The sequence below is a fragment of the Garra rufa genome, chromosome 7 (genome assembly GCF_049309525.1).
Source record: "Garra rufa chromosome 7, GarRuf1.0, whole genome shotgun sequence".
NCBI classification, from domain to species: domain Eukaryota; kingdom Metazoa; phylum Chordata; class Actinopteri; order Cypriniformes; family Cyprinidae; genus Garra; species Garra rufa.
In genome coordinates this window covers 9,378,628-9,403,084 of record NC_133367.1, presented here as the reverse complement: position 1 = coordinate 9,403,084, position 24,457 = coordinate 9,378,628, and the positions used below count along the sequence as shown (strand labels likewise).

Below are 24,457 nucleotides of genomic sequence, written 5' to 3'. Positions count from 1 at the left end.
ATCAAGCTAAATCTGTGCTCAAAGGTCCCAATTTGAATCAAATGATTCATGATCCACGCACCAAATTCATGATCTGAATCAAATGACTTGCGATCTACATTCTGAATTTCCGATCTGAATTAAAAGATTCCCAATCCGTTCTCCGAAATCCTGATCTAAATCAAACGATTAACAATCTGTGCTCAAAAAGCCTGATCTGAATAGAACGATTTGCGATCCAGGCTCCGCATTCCCAATCTAAATCAAATGATCCATGATCTGCACTCCGAAGTCCCTATCTGAATACAATATTGTGCGCTCTGAAGTTCCAATCTGATTCAAAGGATTCACGATTCAGACTCCGAAGTCCCGATCTATATCAAATTATTTTCGATCCACACTACGAAGTCCCGATCTGAATCAAGTGATTTGCAATCTGAAATCCCGACCTGAATCAAATTATTCAAGCTCCAGAGTTCCGACCTAAATCAAAACATTCGTGAACCAGCTCCAAAGTTCCAGTCTAAATGAAATGATTCCGACCCACACTCCGCATTCCTGATCTGAATCAAATGACTCACAATCTACGTTCTGAATTTCCGATCTGAATTAAAAGATTCCCAATCCATGCTCTGAAATTCTGATCTAAATCAAAACAATTCACGATCTGTGCTCAAAAAGCCCGATCTGAATCAAATGATTTGCCATCCTGGCTCCACAATCCCAATGTAAATCAAATGATTTGTGATCTGCTCTCTGAAGTCCAGATCTGAATCAAATAATGTGCACTCTGCGCTCCTAAGTTCCAATCTAAATCAAAGGATTCGTGATTCGGAATCCAAAGTCCCGATCTGAATCAAATTATTTGCGATTCACACTCTGAAGTCCCGATCTGAATCAAATAATGTGCACTCTGTGCTTCTAAGTTCCAATCTGAATCAAAGAATTTGCGATTCGGAATCCAAAGTCCCGATCTGAATCAAATTATTTGCGATTCACACTATGAAGTCCCGATCTGTATCAAATAATGTGCACTCTGCGCTCCTAAGTTCCAATCTGAATCAAAGGATTCGCGATTCGGAATCCGAAATCCCGATCTGAATCGAATTATTTGCGATCCACACTACGAAGTCCCGATCTGAATCATATGATTCGCAATCTGAAATCAGGACCTGAATCAAAACATTTGTGAACCAGCTCCAAAGTTCCGGTCTAAATTTAATGATTCACGACCCACACTCTGCATTCCCGATCTGAATCAAATGACTTGCGATTTACGTTCTGAATTCCTGATCTAAATCTAACGATTCATGATCTGTGCTAAAAAAGCCCGATCTGAATCAAATGATTTGCGATCCAGGCTCCCCAATCCCAATCTAAATCAAATGATTCGTGATCTGCACTGCATTTTGGAATCCGAAGTCCCGATCTGAATCAAATTATTTGCGATCCACACTACAAAGTCCTGATCTGAATCAAATTATTTGCGATCCACACTACAAAGTCCCGATCTTAATCAAATTATTTGCTATCCACGCTCCGAAGTCCTGATTTGAATCAAATGGTTCGAGCTCCGAAGTTCCGACCTGAATCAAAACATTTGTGAACCAGCTCCAAAGTTCTAAATGAATTGATTCACGACCCATACTCCTCATTCCCAATCAGAATCAAATGATTTCCGATCCATGGTCTAAATTTCCAAGCTGAATAAAAAAAAAATCATGATCCTGCTCCAAAGTTCCGATTTAAATCGAATGATTTGTGACCCATGCTCCGAAGTCCAGATCTGAATCAAATGGTTCGCAATCTGAAATCCCGACCTGAATCAAATGATTTGTGCTCTGAAGTTCTGATCTGAATCAAAACAGTTGTGAACCCACTCCAAAGTTCTGGTCTAAATGCAATGATTCACAATCCACATTCTGCATTCATAATCTGAATCAAAAGATTTGCGATCCACGCTCTAAAATCCTGATCTAACCAAACGATTTGCGATCTGTGCTCCAAAAGCTTGATCTGAATCAAATGTTTGTGGTTCGTGCTCCAAAGTTCCAATCTGAATTAAAACATTTGTAAACCAGCTGAAAAAGTTCAGATTTAAATCAAATGATTCGCAACCCATGCTCTGAAATCCAGATCTAAATCAAACATTTTGTAATCTGCGCTTCAAAAGCCTGATTTAAATAATAATAATAATAATAATAAAAAATTGCGTTCTACACTCCCAAGTCCCAATCTGAATCAAATCATTTGTGATCTGGACTCCAAAAGCCCGTTCTGAATCAAATGGTTTGCACTACACACTCTGAAGTCCAGATCTGAATCAAATCATTTGTGATCTGGACTCCAAAAGCCCATTCTGAATCAAATAATTTGCATTTCACACTCTGTAGTCCCAATCTGAATCAAATGATTTGCGCTCACGCCAAAGTCTCAATCTGAATCAAATGATTTGTGATCTGGACTCCAAAAGCCCGTTCTGAATCAAATGGTTTGCACTACACACTCTGAAGTCCAGATCTGAATCAAAAGATTTGCACTCTCCGAAATCCCGATCTGCTTCTTTAAATCATTACAAGCGATGTCGAAATTCCGTTAATCTGGTTTTTGCGTGAATCGCTTGAACTGAATGATCAAAATCACAAGTTTGAATCAATCGGAGCGGTTCCAGCATAAATGACTCACTTAATTGATTGATTCAGTTTGTCTGTTTGTCTTTTTTTTTCTTCAGCCATGTTTACATGACACTGTAAGTACTACTAGCTTAGCATCCATAGTTTTATGGCATAAGCTGAAATAAGCAGGGCCGGCCGCTGGCATAAACGGTCTATGCGGTTGTTTAGGGCCACAACCACTAGAGGGGGGGCCACACGATCAGTGTGTGACTGGATTTTTGACCTTCTCTTTATTTTAATATATACTACAATCGCGGAAATATATCAGTTTAAACAGACGTATCAGTACAGGGGTGAAAAAAAACCTAGTAAAGTAAATAAGTAAGTTTGTGACCGCTCCGGCGCTCCCTCCTCCGTGCGTAACCATGGCAACAACGCAGCCGGCGCAGCAGTCAGTAACCGCGGCATTGTGGGTATCGTTATTTCGCAAATTAACAACGGAAAGAAGATCACAAGATAAAGGTATGTTATAATGTGAGTGGTCCATTTCATTTCACTCAGATTAAATAATCTGCCGTTTTTCTTGCTAGCATGCTGCGTGCTAACAAGAAAAACGGCACACAGCGTTGCAGTGAGTTATTCTAAAAAATAGCATAATGAGAGCACTTTCATGTCGTATCCGACACATTGCAACACAGCAGGGGGTTATTTAATTTAATAATAAGCTAGCTGGTAAACTAGTCGGGCTCTCTGGCTGCATGTCACGTCAGAGAAATGTGAAAAGTAGACAGTTCATTTGTCATTGCCTTTATTTATAGACCTTGTTATATGCAAGTTCATTGCTTTTATAGTGTAAATGTGTTGACTTTATTATTTATCATTTTGAATATTTTCCACTTATTAATCATTGCTATTTGTCAAAATATTTTAGTTTTTATTGGTGTTCATTTGTCATTGTTTTTACTTAAAAGCTTTGTTACATGCAAGTTATTTGCTTTTATAGTTTAAATATGTTGATTTTGTTGATTTTGACTATTTCTTATTATTTGCAGTGCTTTCAAAATTTGATATATATTTTAATATAATGAGACATTGTTTTAAAATAAAGTAATATAGTTGTTGTTAATTCAAGTGCATGTGTGTTCATTCAGTTAGGAGCAGTGGTGTTATTTGGTGGTTGCCCTGTGAGTGTTTTGGGGCCACACACAAAATCTTGCTTAGGGCCACCAAAATCCTAGGGCCGGCCCTGGAAATAAGTATGATGTTTACAAATAAAATGAGTATTTCAGTTCCAAAGATAACATCAAACACAATTCTAGGAACATATTGAGGAGAGGTAAGCGGTTTCCTGCTAACTAGTGAAACACTCCATTAATATGACGAGCTGCAGCTCAAAATGCACGTTAGATGTGCATTATGATTGAGTTTGTAACTTATAGATAGATAGATAGATAGATAGATAGATAGATAGATAGATAGATAGATAGATAGATAGATAGATAGATAGATAGATAGATAGATAGATGCTTTCAGACGGCTTTATTGATTACATTGGGAGCGTCGTGTTGCGTCGCGGGCAGAACTGCCTTCAAAACTCCAGACAGACGCCGGTCGGCGTGAACGCGCAGGAGGGGGGCGGCGAACGCGCTCAGTTCTGAGGAGGGTTTAATCGGTGACTGATTACTACTCTGAGGAGATTTTCACGGACAAACTAAAAAAACATGTAGTGAATCATTTGCAGATGGCGCTCAGCTGCGATGAGTGGATTGTTATAAGTGAGTTAAATCAACACAGTCTTAAACAATATTTCTCAGATGGACACGCTGCGGTTCGTGCGGCTGCTGGCGCTGTGCGCGTGCCTGTGGACAACCTGCACGCGCGGCTCAGGTAAGACACTGGCGGGAAGCGCGTGATCATTCGGTCATCTGACTAATTTAACGAAGAAGTTTGATGTTTACCTGGTAACCTGGTGTTTGAGGTTTAGCAGGTGGATTATCAGACAAAACAGCAACGTACAAGTTTATTTAACAGTGAATTTACTATCATATTTGACTGCGTGTTTATCTAACGAGTAACTTTACTCAAAAGGAAGTTTTAGAAAAGTCTAAACAAGTCAAAGCTAACGTAAAATATCAGGTGTTTTAGTCCTGTATAGCGCACCAAAGTTTAATTTCACCTCAGTAATCATTCATTACTTTGATTTATTATTAACTCTCTCAGCAGAAAAGTCTAATTTTTCAGTTTTGCAGATTTATCAAGACAATGAAGGCGTTTGAATATTCATAAAGCTCCTAATTTGGGGCAAATCTGTCCTGATTGGAATTAATCACCGTTTTATTCTCAGATATTAAGATTTTCCCACTCCACACCGCAGAAAGTGTTGTTTTTCCTCAATATTTCTGTCTTGTTCTTTCAGTACACACATATCTAAACATTCATAAATCAAGATTTATTTACCTTTGACACATGGCAGAAGATAAAAAGCATTGTTTTCAGAGCAATTAATCAAAATTAAGTGAATACTTTAAACAAGAACAAATATCTGCCAGTGAGCTCAGAAAAACAAACTTAATTCAATAGGAAAACAATATGGTTTTTCTAACCCTCTTGGCAGATCACTTTTCTTGTAAAACTAACTTAATTTTCATGCATTTTTCAGAAAATAAGACAAAAATGAAATGACGTTCTGTTTCTGGAATGGCTGAGGTCATGGCGCTGATATTCATTGTGTTCAGACATGTGTGGGAAGCACAGAAATCACTCTTCATCATGTTTATGTTCCTACAGTGCTTCTGAAATACTGAATACAAGACTCTGCTGTAACTCACATACATTCATAAAACCCACAAACACTTCATTTCATCATGAAAGCAAAAAAAAAAAATACGTTAAATAGTTGTTTTATTAAATATAAATTTTTACAATTGCATTTAAATTACATTTAAATGGTTGTTTTAATTTATTTTAGATTAGAAGACGTAAAAGAGACAAAGTGGTGCAAATGATTTTTGTTTTTTATTACTTTATTTTTTATATTTTATTTTTTAAACACCCTTACATTTATATTATTTTTATATTATTTTTTACTTCACAAGTCTTAAATGCTTGTATTAAATTTTACATTTTACTTAAAATTGAAATGACCCCAAATGCTTTCATTTATTTAATAAAAAATTAAATGCATTTTAACAAACGCATTTTATTATTATTTATTAAAAATTAAAACTATCCTTGAATGCTTGTTTTATTAAAATGTATTTATTTCATTCACCCTAAATTGGTGTTTCATTACTTTTTACTCATTTTTTTAACATTTTTATTTAAAATGAATCAAATCTTAGATGGTTGCTATATTAAATGTATATATGTAATTATATTTACATTTTATTACAAAATAAATCAAACTCTAAATGGGTGTTATATTTGCATTTTAAATGTTTAAATTAGAAGGCAAAGTTGTGCAAATTATTTATTACTGTTATTTTAAAATCTATTTCATAGAAAAGAACAGATTGTAAAAATTTAAACAGCATTAAATTATTACTTTTTTTGTTTTAGTTAATTTAAAATAAAGACAACCCCTAAATGCTTGTTGTATTGCATTATATACAAATTTGACTTAATACTGAATCAAAACCAAATGCATTTAGTTATTTGAATAAAAATTTAAATAAACCCTATATGGGTGTTTCATTACTTTATACTTATTACATATAGTTTCATTAAAATTTTATACAAAATAACAAGCTTTAAATGGTTGTTTCATTGCATTTTAGATTAGAAAACATAAAAGTCATAAATGTTACAGTGGTGCATGTTTTTTGTTTTGCTTATTTTGCGAACAGAAAAAAAAATATTTTGAAAATGTAAACAACATTTAATTTAAACCAAATGCTTTTTAAATGTATTTATTTCAATTTTATTAAAAATTAAAACAACACCTAAATTGGCGTTTCATTAATTTTTATTAGTTTTATTTAAAATGTATTTAAAATATTTTATTAAATTTATTGATTTAAAAAAATATATTTCTTTAATTATATTTACATTTTATTACAAATTAAACCAAATCCTAAATATGTGTTTTATTTATTTTTAAATTGAAGACATAAAATTCTTGTGCTGCGAATGGTTTGTTTTTATTGACATTTTTTTATGTATCTAAAAAGTAATTTAAAATATTTATATTTTCTGGTTTTCAATGTGTTTAACAAATGAAAAATACTGTTAAACACCCAGAGGAGATTTAGATTCACGACACGTTTTAATATTAGCCCCAGTCTGACTGTCTCAGTGTAAATTGTTGAAATGAAGCGTGTAATGTTGAATATATTTCAGTGGTGTGTGTTTTAATCATCAGCGTCTGTCTGCTGTGAGGGAGACCTGCTCCTTCTACTCGACTCCTCCGGAAGTGTCTCGTCCTACGAGTTTTCTCTCCTCCTGCACTTCCTGTCTGAGCTGCTGCGGCCGTTCCGATTGGGCCGTGGTCACGTGAGGGTGGGGCTGGTGCAGGTGGGGGCGGAGCCACGGTTGGAGTTCGGCTTCGACGCCTACGACTCCCAGGATGCTCTGCAGGAGGCGCTGCGGAGTACAAAGCAGCTGCATGGAGACGCCGACACGGAAGCTGCGCTGCGATTGGTCCAGAGCCTGCTCCGCCCACAGGCCCCGCCCACACTCCTCCTGTGGTTGACGGACGGGGCGGAGTCAGGTGAGGTGGATGGGCCAATGGCGGCGCTGCGGGGGCGGGGCGTGACAGTGCTGGTCGTTTCTACGGGAAACGGAAACTATCAGCTGCTGAGGCGCGTCGTGACTCCGCCCATCGAGACACACCTGCACTTCGTTGATGTCGATGACATCAGCATCATCACAGAGGACCTGAGGGAGGCCATCATAGGTCTGAGCCTTAGCTTTAGCATTCTATATGTATGTATATATATATATATGTGTATATATGTATGTGTGTATATGTAGATATGTGTTGATGTATTTCAGGTGTGATGAGCGCGGTGCAGAGCAGAACACCGAGCGTCAGCTTCAGGACGCCGCCTGGTGAGAGACCTTTTTATAAAAGTGATATTAGTATTTTTAATATTAATATATATTATATTTATAATAAAATATAAATTATAATTAAATATAATTAAAAACAAAATTTATATATATATTTTAGCATTTGTTTTTAAATTTTTTACATTTAATATTTTAACATTTTAATATTTTTATTTAACTATTTATTATAAAGATTATTTCATTGTTGTAACATACCAATAAATTATTTTAAAAATTATTAAAATAAATTATTAAATTATTAAATTACAAATAATAAATTAAATTATTAAAATATTAGAAAGTATTAAAATACTAAATTTGATAAATTATTTTAATTAAAAGGAAATTTTTTAATAATACATTTATCTAATTATTTAAAAAAATATTAAATACTTAATGAATCAGTTTATAACAATAATGGTTCACAATAAATTAAGATTTTATATTTATTAAAACTAGAAAAATAAATATTGTAACAATGTTTGTAATACTATAAGTTATTACAAATATTACTATACATTTTAAGGACAGATTTACAATTATCAGTAAATATAAAATAAAACATTTTATAATAAATAATTTTAATTTTTGAGTTTTGTAATAAATGATCTAATTATTAAAACATTAATAATTAATAAATCAGTTTAACAATAATGTTTACTATAAATTAAAATATTTTAATTAGTAAAACTTAAATTATATTGTAACAATGTTTGTAATCTTATTACAAATATTACTACAAATTAAGCACAGTTTTTACAATGATCAGTAAATGGTTTTAAAAATATTTTTAGATTTTTTTTTTTAAATACACTTTAGAGTAAATAATTTAGATTTTTAAAATAATAAATTATCTAATTATTAAAATGTTATTAATTCATATTTAATAAATCAGTTTAACAACAATGCTAACAAGACATTAAATTTTTTTTAATTATTAAAACTAGAAAAATAAACATTGTAACAATGTTTATAACAAATTAGTAAATTATTACAAATATTAATACAACTTTAATGACTAGTATTTACAATTATCAGTAAACGGTTTAAAAAAATATTTAAATACTGTTTAAAGAATACAATTTATAATAAATAATTTTAATTAGAATACATTTTTTTATAATAATTTATCTAGGTCTTAAAGTTATTAATATTTTTTTTGCCAACTATTAATAATTAAATATTATTCCAATTATTTATAAATGGTCAAACTCATAATAATAGCTAAATTGGTGCAGGCATAAATTGGTGAATCAGTGCTGTCAATAATTAATGCATCCTAAATAATAGTTTTTGTGCACTGTGTATATTTATTATGTATATATAAAGACACACATATAAAATATTTGCATGTAGATATTTATAGTCATATAACTGATATATATATATATATATATATATATATATATATATATATATATATATATATATATATATATATTTTTTTTAATATAGATTTTTTTTTCTTAAATATATACATGCATGTGTGTGTTTATATGAACATGATAAATATAAACAGTCCATGCACATATATTATGTAAACAAAAATGTTTATTTTGCATCTGATTAATCGAGAATAATCATTTGACAATCACAATATTTACTCAAACTCTTTCCAGAGCGGTTCGGTCCGGTTTCGGTGACGGTGTCTGATTGCAGTGCGGCTGGTTTGCGTGTGAGCTGGAGTCCGGTGGAGCCAGAGCAGGTCCAGCAGTATCGAGTGGAGTACGGACAGATTCCCAGCGGTCCGCTCCGTACTCTGACCCGCCCCTCACACCAGAGCTCCGCCCTCCTCACCGGACTCCAATCAGACAGAGAGTACCTGATCACCGTCAGCGCCCTGCACTCCTCCGGCCAGCAGAGGGCCATGTCCGTGCGAGTCTGTACTAGTGTCGGCTGATTTCGTTATTTACTTACTAGCATAAGGCTAAACCTGCGTGATGTTGTTCAAATGACTGAATCTGTATTTAACAATTAAATTTAATATTAAAAGACATTTTCAATAAACTGTGATCTATTTTATAAATGCACATGTTCATTCGTAAACACATTGAAAATGCTTTTTAAATTTTACTTACTTTTTTTTTTACTTTCCCAAAATGTTAGTTTTTGCTTTTTAGAATGCAATTCTAATGTGTCCCTAACTATAGCATTCCCAGAATGTTAGTGTTTGGTTTGTAGAACGTTAATCTTATGTTTCCAGAATGTTCATTTCTGGCTCAGTTCTGGCCCAGTTTTTTCTTTTTTTTTTAGAACGCAATTATAACGTTCCCCTACTTTTATTATAACATTCCCAGAACGTTATAGTTTTTGGTTTGTAAAATGTTAATCTAATGTTCCAAGAGCATTAGTTTATGGTTCCCAGAAAGTTAGTTTTTGGTTTATTAAATGTCATTCTGACCATTGACTAACTTTATTATAATGTTCCCAGAGTGTTAGTTTTTGGTTTGTAGAACATTAATCTTGCTTTCCCAGTTTATCAGTTTCATGTTCCCAGATTAATAATTCTAATGTTCCCCTAACATTATTATAATGTTCCCAGAACAATCGTTTTTGGTTTGTGGAATGTTAATCCAATGTTCCCAGTTTTAATTCTAACATTCCCCTACTGTCATAACATTCCCAGAACATTAGTTTTTAGTTCACAGAAAGTTAGTTTTTTTGTTTATTGAATGTTATTCTGACCATTCTCTAACGTTACTATAATGTTCCCAAAACATTAGTATTTGGTTGGTAGAATGTTAATCTTACATTCTCAGAATGTTAGTTTTTGGTTTGTAGAATGTAATTTTAATGTTCCCAGAACATTAAGTTTTGGTTTGTAGAATGTTAATCTAACATTCCCAGAGTGTTCATTTTTGGTTCATTGAACGTTTTTCTAATTTTTTCCTAACGTTACTATAACGTTCCCAGAATGTTCGTATTTGGTTTGTAGAATGTTAATCTAACGTTCCCAGAGTGTTCATTTTTGGTTCATTGAATGTTATTCTAATGTTCTAACGTTATTATAACGTTCCCAGAATGTTCGTTTTTGGTTTATTAAATGTCATTCTGACCATTGCCTAACTTTATTATAATGTTCCCAGAGTGTTCGTTTTTGGTTTGTAGAACACTAATCTCGCTTTCCCAGTTTATCAGTTTCAGGTTCCCAGATTAATAATTCTAATGTTCCCCTAACATTATTATAATGTTCCCAGAACAATCGTTTTTGGTTTGTGGAATGTTAATCCAATGTTCCCAGTTTTAATTCTAACATTCCCCTACTGTCATAACATTCCCAGAACATTAGTTTTTAGTTCACAGAAAGTTCGTTTTTTTTGTTTATTGAATGTTATTCTGACCATTCTCTAACGTTACTATAGTGTTCCCAAAACATTAGTATTTGGTTGGTAGAATGTTAATCTTACATTCTCAGAATGTTAGTTTTTGGTTTGTAGAATGTAATTTTAATGTTCCCAGAACATTAATTTTTGGTTTGTAGAATGTTAATCTAACGTTCCCAGTTTTTGTTTTTTACAACGTAATTCTAACATTCCCTTACTGTTATTATAACATTCCCAGAATGTTCGTTTTTTGTTTGTGGAATGTTAATCTAACGTTCCCAGAGTGTTCATTTTTGGTTCACCGAACGTTTTTCTAATGTTTCCCTAACGTTACTATAACGTTCCCAGAATGTTCGTTTTTGGTTGCCAGAAAGCTATTTTGCTAAGGTTTGTTTTTGGTTATGAATGATCTTAACATAAATAAAACGTTAGTTTTTGGTTTGAAGAACATTATTATAACGTTACCTTATTATAACCTCTTCACTCCAACATGATTTGACCAACAGGTGTCGCAAGCGTGTTGTTTAACGAACCACGACCTGTGAGTACAATAGGAACAGGAGAACAGCTCTGCGTTTGTGTGTAGAAAGAAACATTTAGAGAAGCATCTTGTGATGAGCTCCTGAACGCATCCATGTTGGGTCGGCGCCACGGTGAGCGAGATGGGACAAACATAAACGCGTGGGTTTGTTGACATTAGATGTGTTCGGTTTGTAGCGGCGCTGCTATTCACATCAAAATATCGCGAGAGCATACAGAACTGTCCGTCTATCTCTAGCTCTCGCGATACTTTGATGTCATAAACCGATCGGTCTGCGCAGAGCCGCTTCAAGCCGAACACACTGCACGATCATTTACTCCAGTAGTTTGTACAGGAAAAGTACATTTTTAGTGATTAAATAAAAAATGGCCGAAGCAAGTGAGAACTTGGATGAAGAAGACACTATGATCAAGATCATCAAAAACCTGCGTAAGTCTTTGACATTATATTTTATCTCTATTTGTTTGACTTTAACTGACAGTTTCTAACTATCAGTTATAGGATAAGTCGGTATGCAAAATAAGAAACAATATTATATTCTTATATGTTTTTAAATGGCTTATATCTTATATATCCTTTTAAAATAGGCTACTTATATATATTTTTAATATACTCCAGCAAAATTCCCCTTTAAAATGAAAGTGAAACTGACCAGCACAGGATCTATTTCAATTCCTAAATAGAAACTGATTTTTTTTGTTTTGTTGTTGTTGTTAAATCAAGGTATCCACAAAACAGGACGGCAAGAGTCAGATGGTAACTCTGAAGTAAGAGCATTAACAGGAAGGGGTTTTGGTGAGTAAACTACACTAATGATACACAATGCTCTAACAAGGTGTGTAGTGCTTTATTATTTTGTGACTGCCATTACTGAATTGATTTTAAAGGGGTAGTTCACCCAAAAAATGAAAATCACCCCATGAATTGCTCACCCTCAAGCCATCCTAGCTGTATATGACTTTATTCTTTCAGGTGAATACAACTGGAGTTATTTTAAAAATATCCTGGTTCCTCCAAGCTTTATAATGGCAGTGAATGGCTGTTGAGATTCTGAAGTCCAATAAAGTGCATCAATACAAAAAAAAAAAAAAAAAGGTACTGTAAATCATGGGATAATTAGCATTTTTGGGTGAACTATCCCTTGGCAGTCAAAAAAAAAAAAAAAAAGCACACAAAAAACCCCCAAAAAGAAAGCAAGTGTAATGCTTATGCTGTAGAGTGTTATAATGTAAGAATTAGGGATGCACTGAAATGAAAATTCTTGAAGCGAAACCGAATAAAATGAAACACTTATTTGACCAAACACAACTGTTTTGTTTTGCCTTCCCATGTATTTTGCCATTTTTTTCATCATTGCATAAATCAAATAGCCATAATGTGTTTTTTACAGTTTTGTCTTGCTTTTCAAAAAAAAAAAAAAAAACAAAAAAAAACATCAATTACAAAACAACAATTTAAAAATATTTAACACTGAACATTTTTAACATTCTAGTAGACATTATAGCCTACCAACAAAGCACAATTTAACCTAAATCAATAAGTTAGTAAAGTAATATTCTGTGGCCATTTTTAAGACCCCCTCTTGAATCAGGCATGTGTTTTTAATGTGCAAATAAATGCAGCCTTGCTGAGCAGAAGAGAATTATTTTAAAACATCAGAAAATATTACAGATACCAATTTGAACACCATGCCTGAATGTTATAATAAATGCATTAATAGAGCTGTTGTAATGATTGATTTTGTCTTATTTTATTTTACAGAACAACAGTAAAATTACAATATTTACATTTAGAAATTTTAGACTTACTTCGGCGGAAACCCGCAAGAAGAGCTCAGTCCTAGTGTTTGCTGGCAGCAGCAGATTTGTGAATGATTGTCATCTTTGGGCTTTGAACCCTGGCTAAGGAGCTGCTGTCAGAATAAACACAATTGGTGTCTGGTGTATTAGACAACATAACGTTCTGGAGTTGATTTACTAATGGATGATTTCAGTCATCATACAGTAACCTTTCTCTTCTCATGAAGACATGCGATGTGACACTAAACAGTCTCTCGCTGTCGCTGCTTGGAATGATTTCGGTGTCTTTCTCAGACAGTTTTAAATGCGTCCACACTGAACACATGTTTGATCATTAATGCGCTATCATTTATGCAGCTATTACACTTATTCTTTTTTGCTTTTTGCCATTTTCGGCCAAATAATGTCGGTGCATCCCCAGTAAGAATGCCATCAAGCTGTAAGAATTAATTTCTGTTTCATCAGTGAAACTGCCTTGTGGTCATCAAAGGCCAGCAGATTATATCATCGCTTGGTTCAAGTGTTATCTTAAACAGGTAGTTCACGTTATTGCATACATACTTCCTGACACTGATTCCTGTGCTGTCTTTGGGTGTTGAAGCAGTTCTCATGCTGTATTTTAGAGGCAGACTGAGTTCACCTGTCCTGCATTTGACAAGGACCAGCGGAGAGCCTGTGGAGCGAGGCTCTCTTACCAGCGCATCTGTGAACTGATTCCTCTGACGAGCAAACAGAGGCAGTTCTTAGAGGAGAACCTCAGTCTTCTCACTGCTAGTTATCTGTGCGACTTTAAAGCTGTAAGATGTTCTTCCAGAAAACAGAAATTCCTTACAGACACACAATCACTGTCACACAATAATCCAACACTGTTTCTGAAGTGTCCAGGCTGCCTGTCCTACGTGGAAAGACGAGATCAGACAAACCTGTGTGTGCGCTGCACCATCTGCACAGCCAGCAAGAAACACACATACAACTTCTGCTGGAGCTGCCGGAGGGAATGGAAGGGGCCGGCCCACAATGCTGTGCGCTGCAGCAACGACGGCTGTGGACAGAAAGTGGTAGCTACACTGCACATCTGGATAAGTCACTACTAAGACAAAAGCTTTAGATTTAGTTGAATTTGTCTTTTGCTTCTGAACAGGTGTCTGAAGATCCTCTGGTGCCATGCACACCTGAATTTAAAGAGCGGAAGCTTAGAAAAAAGAGAGATGATGCAAGTATTTACAAATGTCTTAAAAACATTTCAATACAATGTGATCCTGGAGCACGAAACTAATCTTAAGTAGCACGGGTATATTTGTAGCAATAACCAACAATAAATTGTATGGGTCAAAATGATAAAATAAAAAAATTATGCCAAAAATCATTGGGAATTTAAGTAAAGATCATGTTCCATGAAGATATTTAGTAAAAAAATTTTTTTACCATAAATATATCAAAACTTAACCCTTTAACTGTCACCGTCCCACGCTTGGCGCTCTTTTTTCCGTTGTCCTTTTTCTCTATCAAATATTTTAGTAACCATCATAAATCATATATCATTGGAAAGCTTAGAAGCTCAAGATTCATCCTCTAAAACAATTTTGAAATCGGACATTGCCTTACCTTGGAAATGGTACTTTAAAATCGTTTGGCGGTCTCCTCCCCCTTAGCGGTGTCATATTACAAAATGCATTACGGTCTTTTAGAATCACAACTTTTTACAATCTTGACAAAAAACATATCATTGGAAAGGTCTGAGTCTCAGGATAGCATATTTGCTGGTTATTTTGTGATAGAATTAATTTTCAGAAAAATTGAGACTTTTGTGACAGAAAAGTGCATAAAAAATATATGGCATTTGTATTGCAGCCGGTGGCTGTTTGTGGGATAACGTCCTAAACAAACTTTCACCGGAACCTTAATTTTTTTTCATATCAACTTCAAATTTGGAACATAACTTATTTAGATGTGAGGCTTCAAATTGATACTTCAATAATTTGTTGATACTTTATTTAATTGGAAAAAAAAAAACACTTCTGCAATAATCTGCTGATTGTCTTCTTTAAAAAGAGACCAACTTTAGATCTGTATTCCAAAGTGTTCATGAATTACAACAATTTAAGTTTGGATAGTGCACTTTCATGCCTATTTTAAAAAATGGGGTGACAGTTAAAGGGTAATTTTTGATTAGTAATATGCATTACTAAGAACTAACTTAAGAACTTTAAAGGCATTTTTCTCAATATTTAGATTTTTTGCACACTCAGATTCCAGATTTTCAAATAGTTGTATCTCAATTAAAAAAACTAAACTGACCCTTATGACTGGTTTTGTGGTTCAGGGTCGCAAATGTGGACACTAATCATTCAATATAACACTGATCATTAAAACTACAGTATACTTTTGTTGTAATTGTCCTGAATTTGTATTGAATCTCTTCCTCTTCTTTCTCAAGATTTACCCAACGAAGGACAAGTCCTCTGACAGAAAACGATTAGCACTCCTTATTAACAATGTGGAGTTTGAATATGGAGATGATCGGGTTGGGGCAGAGAAGGATGAGTTGAGTATGGAGAGACTGCTGAAGGCTCTCGGTTACACTGTGCTGACACTAAGAGACCTCACAGCACAGGTACGTAAGCACATTATTGTGCACAAAAATTTCCAGATAATGTACTCACCCTCTTGTCATTTAAGATGTTCATGTTTTTCTTCTTCAGTCGAAAAGAAATTGTTTTTTGAGGAAAACATTTCAGGATTTCTCTCCATAGAGTGGACTTCTATGGTGCCCCGAGTTTGAACTTTAAAAATGCATTTTAAATGCAGCTTCAAAGGACTCTAAACGATCCAAGACGAGAAATAAGGGTCTTATCAGTGAAATGAAATGTTATTTAAAAAAACAAACAAAAAAAAAAAGCTAAAATTATTATACTTTTTAACCCTAAAATGGTTGTCTTGCCTAGCTCTGCGTGAACTCTTTGCACTCCAGTTCAAGACAGTTTGGGTTTGTCGAAAATCTCCCATCTCATTTACACAAGACCAGCATTTGAGGATAAGTATATAAATTGTAATTTTCTTTTAGAAAATAAACGATTTCGTAGATAAGACGCTGTTTCTTCGGCTTGGATCGTTTAGAGCCCTTTGAAGTTGCATTTAAACTGCTTTTTGGAGTACCGAACCAAGTTCTCTTTTGCCTCTTCTTGCGCTTGAACGGTTTAAAATTGTTTGATTGTGTAAATTGGCAAGACAAACATATACATATATCTGTGCTGTTGACTGTTTGGTGCCTAGGGTATGAGTGCTGCCATGCAAGACTTTGCCCAGCGAGAGGAGCACGTCCAATCAGACAGCTGCTTTGTGGTCTTCATGTCACATGGAAGCGCCGCTGGAATCTGTGGAGTTTCCAGCATCGAGAATTCTGATGGGACAGAAGACATTTTCTCCACAGATGAAATTTATAATTGTTTGAACACTAAAAACTGTCCTGGACTGGAAGACAAACCCAAAATCATCCTTATCCAGTCGTGTCGGGGTGGTAAGTTACAGATGAACTAGAATTACTAAATATTCTTCAAATCAATTGTAGGTTTATTGCACTTCAACTTGGTCAATACAGCCCTAAACAATCCGAAAATATTTGGCTGGAAACCTGGGAAAACCCATCAGGCCAATAACAAAACAATATAGCTGCTAGCAGCAATTACTGGGGTTCGAGCAAATAAGGACTTTATGGCTTCTATGCTGTTAGGGTATAGGGTATATATATATATATGAGTTTACTTAGATTTGTGAAGTTTAGAGTTTTCTTAAAAGATGTATATGTTTTGGGTACACTAGATCATGACCAAATTATTAAATGACCATGTAATAACTGTCAACCTTTTTTATATAAGTATTGATATAGAGAGCCCAGAGAATTGTACTGCAGTGGTTTTATTGATTTTGAGTTAAAAACCTAGTACTGGGTCACAAAAGTCGTTTTTTATATCAAATATTTAAAGTAAAATTGGATTGACATTAGTGTTCCAAGAGGCAAAGTTGTTCAGAATGAGAGGATCTATCATATGACTTGATCTAGTGTTTGTCTGAAAACATAAGCATGATTTTAGCTATGAGGCCATTTACCGTAGAAATTGTGTGTTTTTGAAGCCTTTTTAACTCTTATCGCGTCACCTATGGTCCAATCTCCATGACATTTTGCATGCTTGTTAAGAGTCATCTGACACGTTTTCAAGATGTTTTATAAAGTTTTGAGTTTTCGTTTAGGTTTTATAGGCTTTTGGGTATACTTGGTCACGCCCCTTTTATAAATGACCCAGTTATAGACAACCAAAAGACCAAATTCAACATTTTTGGTAATTATTAATCTAGAGAGTCAAGAGAATTACACAGCAGTGGTTTAATCGAGATTGCGCAAATAACCAAGGACTAGTTTGCAAAAGTAGATTCTTAACATATTTGTGAATAAATAATGAACAATTTGATTGACAGCAATGGTACTTGAGGCAAAGTTGCTCGTTATCAAATGATATGTACGTTGTGTGGATGTGAAACGCCACGTGATTACAAATGTAATAGAAAACTTGTTAGCACCAACTAGTGGCTGATTTCTTTCAAAATTCTTACAGAGCTTTAGGGTCTACCAAGTTTTGCTCCGATCAGCCTCTGTTAACCTTGTCTAATAAATGCCCAAATTTCATTGGCCAATAGCGGCCATGTTTTTCGAGATACACCAATATCTTCATATGCGCTTATGGCACATTGGACAAAGACACTGCATACCAATTTTCAGGTCTATTGGACTAACACTTGTATATTTATAGCTGTTTATATTATTATTTTTCATCTTATAGTGACACCAAGTGGCAGAGCTGCGCAATTTTACACTGGTTTGGTTCTAATCAGGCGAAAAACCTAGTACTAGTTTGCTAAAGTAGGGTTTCTAGGCTTTTAACCGCCTTGACTCAAGAATTACAAAATCTACATATTTTTTTTGAGTCTATGACAAACGGTCTAAAAGTTATGAACATTTTTGCCTTTTCGATCACTGTAGCGTCCCCTATTGGCCGATTGGGCTGCGTATTTGGATCTGAGCAATACTACTAACATCTGACAAAGTTTCAGCTCTCTAGGCCATACGGTTTGGTCTGCATGATAAGTTTTAGGGAAGAATAAGAATAAAACTAAAACCCTTACAGTTACAATAGGGTTTCAGTACTACATGCTCGAACCCCTAAATAACAATTTAGCAATAAAACATTCTATAACTGCAACCACACACTGTCTAAACATGACCTCTAAGCTCTGTTTTTGAGATATTTGGTTTTGGCCTCACAATATAGGCAGATGCTAGTTTGATAGTTTAGGTGATATATACATTAATGTATATTACAGGTAATGATGGTTGGTTGAATGTCCAGGACAGCCTGCAAAAAACAGCACACCTTGAGAAAGACTTCTGCTGTCTGAGGTCCTCAACTCCCGGTAAACACATTTATAATATATCATAACATACCACTTAATCGTGTTGATGATATGGTCAAAGAACACATAATCTTACAGTACTACTAGATTTTAATGCACTGAATATTATTACTCACATCTAAGCTGTCATACAGTAATTTGTGCTCTTTATTCAGATACTGTTTCCTACAGGAATCCTGAGACAGGCTCAGACTTCATCCAAGATATTGTGGAAATATTTAACAAGCATGCTCATGAAGATCACATTGAGGAGCTTTTCAGAAAGGCAATGAAACTATGAATTACTCTGATTAGTATCGTATGGTGTCTTAGTATTTCACTGAGTGTCACTAGCTATAACCAGGGGTGCACATAAGTGGTCCGCATGCGTGACCAAAATAAGAAAAAGCAATGTGTAAAAAGTTCAGCATTTACCAACCGACATGGTTGCAGCTGTTAATGCACAAATACCATTTTAGATCGACAAAGTGTAATACTGTATAAGATTTCTATTAAAACTGAAAAGCATAATTCTAGAGTATTTGCTAACGTCAAAGCACAATGCAAAAACTAGACATTACTTACTTAAAGCTTGCTAATTTAGGTTTGAAATCATGAATATTCACAAAAAAGTAAATATTATAATTGTATTTTTAGGGTTACTATAAAATAATAGTATTATATTTAATACTTCTTATTTTAAAACAATAGCTTTACCACACTTTATTATTATTATTTTAAATTAATTAATAAACAAAATAATAAAGTCCAATGATATTATCATCACAATTACTACATTTTTTTTTTTTGGAATTATTTTTATTGGGTCGGACTATGTGTAGTGTGAGGACCAAACCAAATCTCCAGATACTCTTATGAAAACCAGGCTAAACATTCGTGCACCCCTGATTATTACTCCGTTCTTAAGTCCAATACAAGGAAAATAGTGTATATTACAGGAATATCACTTTCGTTTCAGTTGACTTTGATATGTTAGTATGTGTAATTAGTTTTATCATCATAAAAACGTTTGCCTTTTTTTTTTTTTAAACAGGTCCTCAAGAAGTTTAAGGAGAATGCCATGCAAAGACAGAGCAACGCTATCTAAAAAGTTCTACCTCTTCCCTGGGCTGTGAAATGCAAAGAAATGCAATTACAATTATGTCCGTTTTTTTGAGTCTTGTATATGGAAATATTAAAAATATGAAACACAGAAGGTGTTTTTTTAAATTTCACAGTTGAATTTAATATCACTCTAAAATGTCTTTCGATAGCCTATAATAGCTTTGTTCCTTTATGAGTTAAATCAAGTAAAAAAAAAAATTTAGTCTCTTCCTTTTTATTTAATGTTTTCTCACTAGGAAACAGTGTCTTCCCAACAAAACATCTTTTTTTTTTTGCATTAAGTAAATGAAGAATTACAAAGGCAGCTGCAAAGCTGAGTCACTTTTAGTTGATTACCAGTTTGACTAAGGCATTTCACACAGCAAACTTTAGTTGCTCAGATCTGTTTTTTATTTTTTTATTTTTTTAGCTTTTTCACATCATTTTTAAATGTGGCCGGATTCCAGTGTGAACAAATGAAGGTGCTGAAACCCAAAACTTGCCCACCCAATCAGAATTAGATAAAGAAATTGTGTTTTTTCCGTGATTAAACCCAATCTGAAGCGAACTGCATTTTGAGAAATTTAAGATATAGCTGGAGACTGCCCCAACAGTAATTAAATAACACACACACACAAAAAAAAAAAGCAGAATTTATTTTATTAGCCAAACGCAACTCGCGTTGAATTTACGCATTAAAAACAGACTGACAACGATTGAAAACTGGTCGAAATATTTGTGCTATCGCGGTGAGTTTGTGAGTTATGGAGTTTAATACATGACTATGTCACATAGACTACATTGAAATTACCTGGGCTGCGTTCTCCGATAGCGTAGCGATAGCTATGAAGACTCAAAAGGTACACCTTAACTAGAGGTATACCTTTCCTACGCGTGTTCTCCGAACTATACCTTAGGATGTTGCTTAAGGTTAACCTTCTTAAAGGATTAGTTCACTTTCATAACAACAATGCACAGATAATGTATTCACCCCCTTGTCATCCAAGATGTTCATGTCTTTCTTTCCTCAGTCGTCAAGAAATTGTTTTTTTTTTGAGGAAAACATTTCAGGATTGCTCTCTTTATAATGGATATGGATGGCGCCCCGAAGTTTGAACTTCCGAAATGCAGTTTAAATGCAGCTTCAAAAGGCTCTAAACGATCCCAGCTGATGAGGAAGGGTCTTATCTAGCCAAACCATCTGTTATTTTCGAGAAAGAGAGAAAAAAAAAATTTTGTTTACTTTTTAAACTCAAATGCTTGTCTTGTCTCATCTCTGCGCAGCTCATGTGATCTCTGTGTGATTCTGGTAAATACAGTTAGGGAACGTCTAACCCCCCCCAAAATGTCAATGTCAATGTCAAAATCGTCCTACAATGTGGTTTATACCTTTTTTTTTTTTAAGGCGTTTGAGTTTCTTTGAATGTTCACTTTGTAAACACCATTTACTTTTGCAGCGATCTAAAAAGAAAACGAGATTCGAGGAAAGAAAGACATGAACATCTTGGATGACAAGGGGGTGAGTACATTATCTGTGCATTGTTGTTTTGAAAGTGAACTAATCCTTTAAGTGCGACCTTAGCGGGTGCTGTCCATGGTGGAGGTGCTGAATAGGTTGATATCGATGCCTCGATGATCGATTGTATGCTCTTCATTCACAGCCGTACAGGTGAAGTATTGAGAAAACAATGTTCTTTATAAAGAAGCGTTTTAGAAATAGTACAAACTGCATTTATCGGGGCTCATTGAAATATGTACATCCAGAAATAAATCGTCACCATAGAATTATAAGGTTCTACCTGCATTCCGAGCACTTTTGAGCTATTGAGCTTCAACGTTTTTGCGTTCCATAGATTTTTGTAGATAGAATCCTTTTTTTTTTCCTAAAAAAAAAAAAAAATCCCAAAATGTACTCCGCTTACAAAAGAAACATCACATAATATAAACAAGTGGTCACAGAATAAGAATATGTAAATAATTTTGACAAAAATGTCAGATAGAACCTTATAATTATAAGGTGACGAAATATATGTGTGTTTATAATTTAGCAAGTGTGCAATCCCACAGCCTCACGGCCATAAGTGTGTTAATGTTCTCCACAAAATATGCTGATCACCCACCAGCCGTAGCCTATATCACATTATTGGGGTAAATCGCTCATTTGTGTAATTGGATGATTTCCTCAATAAAAGCACAAACATGAGAGACATACCGACATTGTCTGGGGGAAAAAACGCAAAAAGAGATCGCCCAGCTTCACCGCTTCCGAAATGTCTATAGCCTACTGCTGGATGAGGTGGAACACCACAAATGTGTATTATTCGCTAGTTTGCGCACAACGGTCTCCAAAAAAAAAAAAAAAAAAAAAAATCTGGGAAAGCATAGCCATGAAATTGGCAGCGTCTGGTTCCTGCCCATTGAGACAGTGGGACGTGATCCGTAAAAAAAAAATAAAATAAAAAAATGGCATGATAAAGTTTGTGTAAACTCATCTTTCTTTATATAGACTCCTAAGCCTTTTCTGTCAAATGGTTCGCCAGCTGATGTGCCTTTGGGATAGTAATTAAAAAAACATCAGTGTATGGAAACTTTATTAATCAAAACACTTTCATACACAGGGTGTATAGGCTATAACATTTATATGCTTTATATGCATTTACATAACTTATTTTATGTGTAAAAATTTCAAGTAAAGTAGGGAGAATTCAGGTTTATTGGGTAATTAAGTAATTTCAATTAGAAAATGTGTCCCAAGACTCCCAATCAACCTGAATTTACCGTAAAAATGTAATACTAAATCCGATTTTATATTAAATGTTCATATAAAATGTTCTATGTGTAAACTGGGATGTAAAAAAGCTTTTTGCGTACTGGACCAAGGTTACGAACGTATGACATACAGAAGGTATACTTAACTAAGAAGGTTTCGGAACACACGTAATAACAATAAGGTACTTTTTAAGGTAGAACGACGTAGCGTTAAGGTGGTTTCGGAGAACGCAACCCAGAGCAGTTCAATAAATGCTCTAAAAGTAAGCATCTAAAAAACATGTAGCTATACAGTTTTGATTGGAAAACAGGTCTGTCACTTACATGATTCATGTAGCCTACTTTAAAATAGATTATGACGACAATAGCATTTGTCTGTTTTGCATTTTCAACAATACAACTGAAATTAAATTGGTGCATATTTTAAAATATAAATATTATTTGCAGCTCAGTTACTGTTTTTCTTCTTTTAATGCATGCCGCTAGTTAAATCTATTTAAATCCTTTATTTGTTAAATAAATACAATTACCATTATTAGTGGTCTGGTTTTTATATTTTCCTCCAGTGTTATTGACATGATTTCGACTTTTTTTTGTATTAAAAAAAAGTTAGCTGAAAAGAATCACCAGTGTAGTAACAATGATTCAGAGTGAGAAAGAGAATAATGTGTGCTTTATTTTATCTATTCACTTAAGAAAGTTGTTGTTGTTGTTGTTGTTGTTGTTGTTATGAAAGTGCTGCAGCACTTTATTGGCCATGGCCATACAATCTTATTTTTCAGTGTGCACATATTATAGTTAATATACTAGTATCTACAGTACAAATATCTTTGTTACTTTTAAAATGTACAAAATACATGCTTTAAAATGTAGTTTGTATTTCGTTACTCAAGCTAAGTAACTTCACCTTAATACTTTGAAATAACTTTTGGATCATTTTGTGAAGCGCTCCTCCTCCTCGTCTTAATAAGGTTTAATAATGAAGAAGAGCATTTTGAGTTTAGTCTTTTATCTTAGTCCGTTATATGCCACGTTTAACAAACTCGAATTTGACCTTTTAATAGCACTTATTAAGCCATATCAAATGTTAAATGCACGAGTTGCAGGACCCTGTATTTTATGGGCCGCGTCCGAAAGCAACTTGCTGCCCTATCAGGCAATGACTATAGAAGGCTTACCTAACGGTTAAGTTGTACATTTTGGGAAAAACAAAAACAAAAAACGATCTTATTCATATGTATAAATGCTTTAATAATATAAAGACCTCGATGTCATTACCCGCCGAAGGTCTGTGTGTCGAAGAAAACTGCAGAAGAATGGCAGCTATTTTTTGCTTAAATAAATAAAAGCACTGATACAAGTATTATTGCAGAACAGGTTACTAAAGGCCGTTTCATTATTATTAGCAGTATATTATTCGTGTTTACTACTTATTTAAACATTTTATAAAACAAATACAAGACATGTAAACATTTTGTATGTTATTGTCAAAATGGGGGAGAGTCATTAATGTAATTTCAGATATAACACTTTGAAATCAATTACAAATTAAAATGCATTATGTGCATTATTTAATTCATACTTAAGTGTATTGTTACTGTACATTACCTTGTTTTTTTAAATGAATTGCTTGTCAGTACATTGAGCAGTACACTTTATACATATTTTAAAGACACTGCAAGCTAAAGTCCCACTTAAGTGGTTTTAAAAAACAAAAATCACTCAAAAGTTCAACTAATTTAATTTAACTTTAAAATGTAATACTTTTGAAATTATTTACACATAGAATGCACTTAAGCGCTAAAAGCATTATATGCAATTTGTACTTTTTTA

General features: G+C 34.1%; 2 protein-coding genes and 1 long non-coding RNA gene across 3 annotated transcripts; all 3 read left to right on the top strand.

Annotated features, from left to right (window-relative positions):
- The first annotated feature begins 4,276 nt into the window (after window positions 1-4,276).
- LOC141339317 (von Willebrand factor A domain-containing protein 1-like) lies at window positions 4,277-9,617 on the top strand. The gene is made up of 4 exons (XM_073844937.1): window positions 4,277-4,481; window positions 6,955-7,488; window positions 7,587-7,643; window positions 9,263-9,617. The coding sequence occupies exons 1-4, from the start codon at window positions 4,409-4,411 to the stop codon at window positions 9,541-9,543; spliced, it is 945 nt and encodes a 314-aa protein (XP_073701038.1). The 5' UTR covers window positions 4,277-4,408; the 3' UTR covers window positions 9,544-9,617.
- A 4,153-nt stretch (window positions 9,618-13,770) lies between these two features.
- On the top strand, window positions 13,771-14,358 carry LOC141339255 (uncharacterized). The gene is made up of 3 exons (XR_012355915.1): window positions 13,771-13,842; window positions 13,930-14,103; window positions 14,185-14,358. It is a non-coding gene; the product is annotated as an uncharacterized lncRNA (long non-coding RNA).
- A 156-nt stretch (window positions 14,359-14,514) lies between these two features.
- On the top strand, window positions 14,515-19,052 carry LOC141338840 (caspase a-like). Its single transcript, XM_073844456.1, has 5 exons — window positions 14,515-14,523; window positions 15,744-15,920; window positions 16,580-16,823; window positions 18,683-18,772; window positions 18,928-19,052. The coding sequence occupies exons 1-5, from the start codon at window positions 14,515-14,517 to the stop codon at window positions 19,050-19,052; spliced, it is 645 nt and encodes a 214-aa protein (XP_073700557.1).
- The last annotated feature ends 5,405 nt before the right edge of the window (window positions 19,053-24,457 follow it).